The sequence below is a fragment of the Artemia franciscana genome, unplaced genomic scaffold (genome assembly GCF_032884065.1).
Source record: "Artemia franciscana unplaced genomic scaffold, ASM3288406v1 Scaffold_7704, whole genome shotgun sequence".
Classification (NCBI taxonomy): Eukaryota; Metazoa; Arthropoda; class Branchiopoda; order Anostraca; family Artemiidae; genus Artemia; species Artemia franciscana.
In genome coordinates this window covers 1-9,801 of record NW_027067761.1, presented here as the reverse complement: position 1 = coordinate 9,801, position 9,801 = coordinate 1, and the positions used below count along the sequence as shown (strand labels likewise).

At 39.1% G+C, this 9,801-nt stretch overlaps 1 protein-coding gene across 1 annotated transcript; it reads left to right on the top strand.

Moving 5' to 3' along the window:
- On the top strand, positions 1-9,525 carry LOC136043618 (uncharacterized; the record flags this gene model as incomplete). Its single annotated transcript, XM_065728525.1, is given in 2 exon segments — positions 1-170; positions 2,272-9,525. A coding segment is annotated over 1 exon segment (4,878 nt). The 3' UTR covers positions 7,962-9,525.
- Positions 9,526-9,801: the final 276 nt, after the last annotated feature.

Below are 9,801 nucleotides of genomic sequence, written 5' to 3'. Positions count from 1 at the left end.
TTGTTGGTAAGTTACAATAGGTAGCGCTAGGAGTAAGATACACCTCTGCCGTTTTTCGGTTAAAGAAAAGTCAAACATCCGGCGCCATTAAACTTGTTGAAGAAAAGTTTTCGTATTTCGCGCAAAATACATTCTGCAATAGTCGACATTGAGAAGCCTCTGAATGTAAGGTAAGTACAGTAATTTTTTGAAATGATGTGCTTTTCCTGTTAAGCTAAAATAGCGTGCATTTTGTTGGAAAACGTAGTTGTAAGAGCCCTGAGCCTGTCAAAACCGTAAAGGCTCTTACGACCCCAGAAAACTGTTAAAAAAACAACCATCCCTCCTCTAAAAAAAAAAATCCCGGTTAAGGGTCTGCATATTGTTAAATTTCCAGGAAAGTTTTTTTTTTAATATATCAGACAGTTCGTGGTAACGACCTGCCTCAATAGTAACCGAAACTAAAAAACGAAATTTCGATACCAACAGTTATATCAAAAAAATTGCATTTTAATGGTAATTTCAAATATATAAGTTTTATCAGGTTTAGTCTTACCCATCAAAAGTTACGAGCCTGAGAAAATTTGTCTTATTTTAGAAAATAGGGGGAAACCCCCCTAAAAGTCATGGAATCTTCACAAACATCACACCATCAGATTCAGCGTATCAAAGAACCCTACTTTAGAAGTTTCAAATTCCTATCTTTACAAATGTATTCTAGCATTATTAAAAAAAAAAAATTTAAACTGGAAGTAAGGAGCAGAATTAAAATTTAAAACGAACAAAAATATGATGTATATAAGGGGGTTTGTGTCCTCTGCAATACCTTGCTCTTTACGCTAAAAAATTCTTACTAATTTCATCTATTTATTCTACGGCCTTTGTGATTCGGGGGCTATTCTTAAATAATTGGGACAAAATTCAAGCCTTAGTGTAAAGAGCGAGGTATTGACGAGGGGAAAACCCCCTCATATACGTAATGTATACAAATATAGAAGTTCGTTACGTAAGCTAATGCGCAAGTTACGTATATTTATTACTAATAAAAACGGTTTTAAAACAAATGAAAAGTTCTAGTTGCATTTTTAAGTTACCGAAAATTGAAGGGCAGCTAGGCCTCCTTCCCCAGCTCTTTTTTTTATCAAAATCGTCCGATCAAAACTATGAGAAAGCCATTTAGCCAAAAAAATTAACATGCAAATTTCGTTTTGATTATTCATATGCGAAATGTCAAAATCAAAACATGCATTGATTCAAAAACGTTCAGAAATTAAATTTAAAACAAAAAACAAAATGTTTTAACTGCAAGTAAGGAACGACATTAAGACTTAAAACGAACAGGACTTATTCCGTAGATGAAAGGGGTTGTCCCCTCCTAAACACCCCGCTCTTTACACTAAAGATTTTTTGTTGTTTCAAAAAGTAGAGTTGTGAGAAAGGGTCAAACTTTGGAGTAAAGAGCATGGCGTTTAGGAAGGGACAACTCCTAGCATCTACGGAACAATTTCTGTTTGTTTTAAGTTTTAATGTCACTCCTTACTTGCGGTTAAAAAGAGACTTGTTTTTTTTTTTTAATATCTGCAAAGGTAGCAAGGAAAAGCAATATTTTGCTCATTAGCTCCTCTCCTGTTGGATATTAAGCTTTGCAAGACGCAGCTAGATACTTTACAATGTCTCAACTGAAGGACCCGAGAATCTCGGCAAATTCAAATCAAATTTCTCATGAGGCACGATAATTGGATAATTGATGCTGTTTGAAGATTTTTCTTCTGGTTTTTCTAATTGGTATTTTCTAATAGATTTTCTAACTGGTGCTGACTTGTATTTTTATACCTCAACTTTCAGAAATTTACTTTATCACGGCTTCAAGTTTTTTGTTTGATTTCCAACATCATTTCTTGGTAAGTCAGCAAAGTGTGAAATATGAAATTCTTACATTGGAATTTCAAAACAATTGATTGGACTTTCAAAATTGGGTATTGGAAAGTCAACAGAACATGTTATATTAAACTGTTTGGCAGGATTTTGAACATTTATTGTTGAAAATCAAACAAAAGATTGAAGATTATATTCACTTGCTGGATTTTAGACATTTGCTGTTGAAAAGGCAACAAAAGATTGGAGATTACACTCACCTGTTTTATTTTCTTTTTTTTTAATCCAACCAATCGTTAAAGATCCCAATCATTTGATTGATTTTAAAATTCTGTTGAAAATTCAGCAAGAAAATTTGATCTTTTTTAAGCGTTTGAAATTTCAACGCATTTTTTATTTATTTTTATTTTTTTACAGTGTGCCCCAACATAGGATGCAATTTGAACTTTCATCTACAAGAAGAGACTGTGCTACAGCTTTCTGCCTGCCCTCTTACCTAATATGTTCGTAACTGCTATACCAAAGGGGTTGAACGGAGAAGTACCATCAGTGCTAGCAGATTCCAGTTTATCTAGTCCTATTCCAGCAAGTTTATTAAGCCCTGAAAGTAAATATACACCAGTGGCAGACATTTTGAATAGTAGGAATGTGGAAAAACATTTTAGTGCTTTAGTTGAGCCTGTGCATGGGCAGACACAGTTCTTGGGTATTGATGTTCCTGATATTGTTGATAGGCTGGATAGTAGCATTCAAGCTGATATTTTTGCCATCTCTGATCAGTGAAGGAAAAACAAAGATAAAAAACAACTGAATATTTTAGTATTATCTTGAAGTCGTTTAAAAGAAAAATCTCAATTTTTGAAAAATCAACGGACACTTAGCACTAATCATCCCGTTGATAATTTCCACCCTAGGGTTACCCCGTGCACTGACATTTTCTGTGTGAGAATAACTTCTCATTTAGTATAGCTTTTATTTCAGGTCGAAGTTGTGGAACCATCTCTGAGTCCTACAGCCTCTACCAAGTTGATGTGATGTGAAATGACATTTGTGAAGTAAGTGCCCTCGCTTAATCTAGGCGGGTTTGTATTGTGACGATTCTCAGTCTTGAAGACGGGAATGTTTTCTCCTTTTCATTTTTTTTTCTATGCATTGTTGTTTATGTAGAAAGGATTGTTTCGTTCTTTCCAGTGTTTTTTTGTTTTTGTTTGTATTGCAGTGTTAGTACCATGGCTTTCAGCTTGAAAGTGCCCTGTTTTGCTAAGCCCAAATCAAGTCTGGACGTACCAAAAGAATTGTTGATCGACTCCGTTCCACCTTCAGAAATAGTAATTGGGGGTGGGAGGGCTTGTGAGGTTTCTGTGGGTCATTTTGGCGGACAAAAAGTAGCCTTAAAAAAATATATAGGAATCCGCGGTAATGCCGAATACGAGTCAGTTATTTTAAAGGAAGCTGCTGCCATTTATAAAACACGCCATGAAAACGTTGTTGGGATTAGGTTTGTCTGTTTGAAGGAGATGACCCTCGGCCTCGAATACTGCGAGAAAGTCTTGACGGATGAAGATGGGAATCCACATTCTTTTAACAATGCCAGGCAAATTCTTGGTTTCCTGTCCGTCTTGAGCAGTGAAGTGAGCAGGGAAATCGCTCCTGTCTTATTTAGTTCAATGGCTTGTCAGGTTTCAGAGGGCTTAAGGTATCTTCACTCGATAAAGATCATCCATGCTGACCTCAAATCGGCTAACGTTTTGGTCACTGAAAAAAGGGGACACGACGACTCTTGGCTCTTTAAATTAGCAGATTTTGGAGAAAGCCGATTATCACTTGTGACATCAGTCGTTACTTCAACTACTCAAGATCAGTCTCAGCAAAATCGGGGTGGGACAATATGTTTTATGAGCCCAGAAAGATGCGACAACAAACGTCCTACCTTTGCTTGTGACCTGTTTTCTTTTGGAATGTTTCTATATGAGCTACATGATTTTACGATCAAGTTTCCCTTCGAAAAGGATGGTTTTCCTGTTGACGTGATAGTCGATAAAATTAGGAGTGGGGTGTTGCCGTGTCATGAAGATATGTCAAGTCCCCTAAAAGAAGTTTTTCTGAAATGTTGCTCGTTTGAGCCGAAAGCTCGTCCCACTGTCTTCGAACTTTGCAAAATGTTGACTGAACTTGCTCCTGAAGCTTTCATGCAGCCAGATCGTGCTCTCAATTCCACAATTCAATTTCCAATACTCAATTCCAATAATGATTCCTATCAAGAGAATTTTTCTGTGTCAGATCTACCATTGACTGACCTTAGTCAACCTGTTTCTCACTCCGAATTTTCCAGTTCCGGTCTACCTGACTCTCATCTATTGGTTTCAGAAGTTATGGTGCCTGCTACGGAACCGTCTCAAATGATCTTGGATGCTGTCGCTGGCTGTGCACTTCGAAATTTTGGCATCACGCAGCTGAAAGATTTTCAGATTCGTAGTATTACTAACATTCTAAAAAAAGAAGATGCTTTAGTTGTTTCAGGCACTGGAAGTGGAAAGTCGATTTGCTATCAAATTCCATCTGTTATGGAATCAGGTATTACTCTTTTGGTTGTTCCAACCATAGCACTGCGCAAGGATCAAAGTGATTTTTTACTTTCACGTGGTATCGATTCCTTTGTTGTTGGTGAAAAAATTGCTCCTGTCGAATACGACCAACAAGTGACCGCCATCTCAGATTTGTCTGAAAATAAACCTGTGATTTTAGTAGGTACTCCAGAAAGTTTTATGGGCCGGGAAGGATCGTTAGGGTTCGTTCGGAGGCAAAGATCTCTTTTAGACAGACGGTTGAAATTTGTAGTCTTTGACGAGTGCCATCTACTCTACGAATGGTGTGGCTTTAGAAGTTCCTTTTTGGAACTGAAGAGCTTGAGAAGTTTTTTCCCTCGCGCAACTTTCCTTGCATTGACAGCAACTCTGCTGCCCAAAGACGAAAAACTGATTATAGAGGAGTTTCTTCACAACCCTTGTGTAGTTCGAATGTCTGTTGATAGGCCAAATGTAAGGCTGGAGATTTCGCATTACAGCCCACCTTCAGGTTTGGAAGGTAGTGTGGATTGGGTTGAAAGTTGGTCTGAAGCTGCCAAGAGGATCATTGGAACAGTTAATGGACAGCTAGCCATAGTATATTTCTCGTATGCGCGGGAGGCCAATGCTGCATGTTCGGCCATTTCCAGTTTAGGAGTCAAGGCTGCGGCGTTCACTGGAGAATGCTCATCACTGGATAAAAATCACATTCATGCTGCAATGAGAAATGGGGAGATTGAAATACTCTGCGCCACTACTGCGTATGGCTGTGGCTTGAATCTTCCAGACGTTCGTTGTGTTGTTCGTTTTGGCTTGCCAAAAAACATGTCGTCTTGGATGCAGGAGCAAGGTAGAGCAGGACGCGACGGAAAACCTGCTAGGGCCGTTATTCTCTTGAATGAAAAGTATGATATTAATCGCTGCGTATTCTGGCTTGACGGATCATCTGATGGAGACAAAAAATCAATGTTAACCAACTTTGTGGATGTTCTGAAATACGCCTATTCTGGCTTCTCTGGCCTTTGTCTCCGTAAATTTCAGGTCGAATATTTCGGCGAAAGCTTGCCCCAGGGCGACGCTCAAAACTGCTGCCAGAGTTGTGATGACCAGAGTTTTCATGATGCTTCCGGTGAAATTCGTAAAGTTGTAGACTGTTTGAAGCTGTTTTATGATAGGGGAATTTCATCCGTTTCGGAAACGCATATAACATCTTTTCTCATGGGCAGGTCGGACAAGTGGCTGCGGGAACATCTGGTTGATGCAGATTACACAGCCTATCCTTTCCATAGTTTCGTTGGTGTTAAAGGCCAGCATGTACTCTCAGGTCTGATTCGTCAAGCGTCGTCGCTAGGTATCGTAACGATTCACTTGCGTGAAATGTTTTTTGGTGGTAGGAGGGAGGTCAGGAAATTTTTTTCGCTTGGAATGTCTTTGCCAGAAGTGGTCAAGCTCCCACCAGTACTGTATTCAAAGAGCGCTTTTTCTGTCTGCACCTCACTCACGCCTTCTAGAAAGCCGAGACCAGGCGTTGTTGACAAAGTTTTGGCAGCACTACTCTCTGGATCTTGGAAAAATGCAACGCTTGGCATGCTCAAATATCCAGGGTATACTGAAAACTCGGGTGTTTCCGAGGTTCTCTTTATTGACGACGTGAAAACAATTTACGACGGAGATGACGACTATGTTTTCCTGATGGGTAATATGCAACTGACTAGGAAGGGAGGCATGCCAAAATTTGAGAAAGTGGTCATGCTTCCGAATGACGAGTCTCAGATTAGCGTTTTAGTCCGTGTCAATGAATGCGCTGGGGTCAAACAGTGCACAGCAGCAGGTTGTGAGTTTTCTCTTCAGAACTGTTTCAGCAGAAACACTTGCCTCGAACATCCAGATGAGCCGCTCAAAAACAAGTGTTGTGGTTGTCGAATAGCTTTCGTTTGTCCTGTCAAAAAGAAAGATCATCGACGGTGGGTCATTTCCTTTAGCAATGATGATGGACGACTCCACTCTCACGCCCGGCCACCGGAAAACCGTCTAGTCTCTAGGGTTCGTTCTGACATTGTAGGGGCTGTAGCACGTGACCCAACATTGACAGTTTCTGAGATTCATAAAGGGGTTGGTGTTGGTTATATTTTGGGCGAAAGGAATTTAGCTGCGGTTAATTTGGACCGCGTCAGAAAGTTTGTTGATGCAGTGCGGAAGGGGCCTGATTCTCTTCCTCGATTTCTTGAAACCTTTAACGAGGCTATGCTTAAGGAAATACCATTGTTTCAAAACGATGACGAACAGATCAACTTTGAAATGCAGCAGGCTACCCTAAAGTACCTACGTTTTTTCTCTTTGGATCAAGGCAATTCTCTTTGTCTTTTAATGTTCGACATTCACATCGATGTCCTGGCAAAAGCTGATTTTTTGATTCCTGATGTTACCTACCCTGGAACGTTCCACCCTTTCAAATATCTGCTGAATGTTGTTGTATACGACAGCGAAATTTTGCAATACGTTACTGTTGCCCGGGTGCTTATGTCTAATTTGCATAGAGGCGCCTATAAGAGTGCTTTTGGAGTTCTCTTTGACGAGGTGAAGAAAAAACATCCAGACTATTGTCCGGTAAACTTGATTGTTATCGCTGATTTCTCTGAGGCACAGAAGCAAGGTCTCAAGTCGGCCGTTGAAAGCCAGTCAACTTTCAATGAAAGTGACAATATACAGCAGAGCTTGATTCGAATACGGGGATGTCGTGTCCACTTTTGGCGATCCGTGAATAAAATATCTCAGAAAATCTGCAGTACTAAGGACGAGGTCTGTGAATTCAAATCTGTTGCTCGGCTGCTCGAATCTGCTCCTAACAAACAACAAGCTGATCTGTGTTTTAGTGTTTTGTCTGGCAAGCCAGACCAAAAGCTTTTGAAGGCCTTTCCTTGTCTCATATCGGCTGCTGCTCTACGATACTGTGACGGATGGAGTCAAGCTGCTAGCTGGGTTTCGTTTTGGTCTAGGGCAAATAACTTAAAGATGATTTGCAAGGCCCTATCCGAATTCACTGATAGAGAGTGGGACGTCTTGCCTGCGACTACCAATGCCGTCGAGTCCCATAACAGGATATCTAAGCCGAGCTGTAAGACCATAGCTGCAGCTCTTAAATGGTATTATAGGATCGACCGAACATGCGCCGTAAAATATGTTGCCGCAAGACATGGCGTTGGTATAAAATATCCCAGCAAACGGTGCAAGAAACCGGGCAAATTGTCAACTCCATCCGATTGGAGTGAAGAAGTTTCTTCCCAAGACGTTAGTTTTGCTGCTAGTGTTGATGGGGATGAAGAGTTCGTGGGAAGATTTATTATGGTGAACACGGTAGGTGTCAAGGGTAAACACTACGGCAAGCTACTTGCTAAAGTGGTTGAGCGGACGGAAGACGGCTACCGGGCTATGTATCACGACACTCCATCGTATGAAACATACGTGGGTGGTCCCGACGACCCTGATGTTGATTTATTACCTTTGTCGTTTGAGCCTCCTCCTCCGCCGAAACAGAAACGCTAATGAATCGCCTTTTTTTCTGTTTCAACAAGTTTTCAATAGCTTTTTGAAAACATTTTTTTCTGGTTTTTCACACATGGTGACATAATATAAAATATTAATGTAGGGCGGTATTATTGCTTTGTTTTGTTGTTTTTTTAACATATTTTTTAAATAGCATTAAGTAAAACTGACAGTTATAATTAGTTGACAAGTTGTAATTGTTATTTCGCAGAGACTCTAAAGGAGAGAAGCGGTTGGGAAAGTGATTAGAAAAATATTTGTGGACTTTTTTTTTAGCTTTTTTCGTTATTTTTGGGCTGAGACCATGGTACATATGCTTATTGTGTTTTCTCGAGTATAGGTAACGTTGTCGGTTGTCTGTTTTGCATTTTCTACGTTTGTCTAGTCGAATGTATCTCTTAGAGGGATTGTTCTTTTCAAATTCTGGTGTGTAGCTAAGAGCTCAGCCATGGTCACCTACAGCTAAAAGTAGACGCTTAGTATTTCTTAAGCTATGTTTTCGCATAGTTCAAATTTTGCAACCAAACAAGAATTTATCATTCGCATCCAAAAAATGGCGTATTCGATCTGGCAATTTTTCACCGAGATTGAGTTGAAATACTTCAACGCAGTCCGGATATTTAGGCACAAAATTGTCAGAGTTTAATTGTAAAAAAGTATTAAGATGCTTGCTATTCACCACAATTCATAGTTTTCCTTCCTACACAACTAAAGTTCTACTGATTATAAGCTGAATCCTAAGTATAGCCATTCCTTGTACAGGGTTTTTAAGTTTGTCTGAAAATTTGCATACGCATTTCGCATCTGTGGAAACACGGATGCGAAATACACTACACGGGATTCGGTACAATGTTTTTGCTGGACCCTTTGGAAACATAGCTTTAAGTCAACAGACCAAATTTGCTAGTTCAAATTTTTCTGTCAAATCTTTATTTTGTTCACCGCTATCGCAATATCAATATTTGTTTTGAGTAATTTTTTTCCAATTAATTGGAAGACACTTTTTTTTACCAAGCTTTATTTTGTTCACCGCTATTGCAATATCAGTATTTGTTTTCAGTAATTTTTTTTATTCAAATTAATTTTGTTATTTCTAGCTTGAAGTTTTTATTTTTTTTCTCTCGTCCTACTTGCAGTTTATGCTCCTATTTTTACCCTAGTTTTTAGAAGAACAGTTGGTTTTTTAGTGTCAGCTAGACTTCACTTAATTACAAGACTAGCTGGCCTGTAAGTGGTCTTACTGTCAGTTTGCACAGAAAGCTGCTAATTAAACGCTTGTTTATGATGGATCATTATCACTTAATTTAGCTGCATCTGGGGATATGTTCCAATGGTTCTCAAGCATGGCTAAGGAAGCAAAAACCTTGAAGCAATGGAAACACAAAGACACTTCTGTCATCGTTTTCATCATTTTTTTTCTTAACATCAGTTATTTTCAAAATGATTAAAAATGGTCTGATAAAGCTGTGAAATTCTTTTTCTTTGATTTTTCTTGTTTTGTGACTGTTTCGTTTTTAACTTTGATTCTGTGATCAATAATCGTACAATCAATAAAAGAGATTAATTTTTACATAGTACTTTAAGTTTTAGTTAGGATTCGAGTCAGGGCTAAAAATTAAAAGAAGTTAAGCTAGTTTTCGTTTCGCCAGAAGAAGACAAGAACTGGCTAGCTACTGGACAGCCCAGAAGTAGTGTGGTTCCGAAAGTTCAGGATGCAGTCTTAACTTCGCCTAGCATTATCAATTTGGACTAAAATTTCATGTTTAATTATCACAGGGGTAGTGACACCAAAAACCCTAAGAAGAATTCCATCAAGTTGCAGCATTCAGGTGAAGCTTCT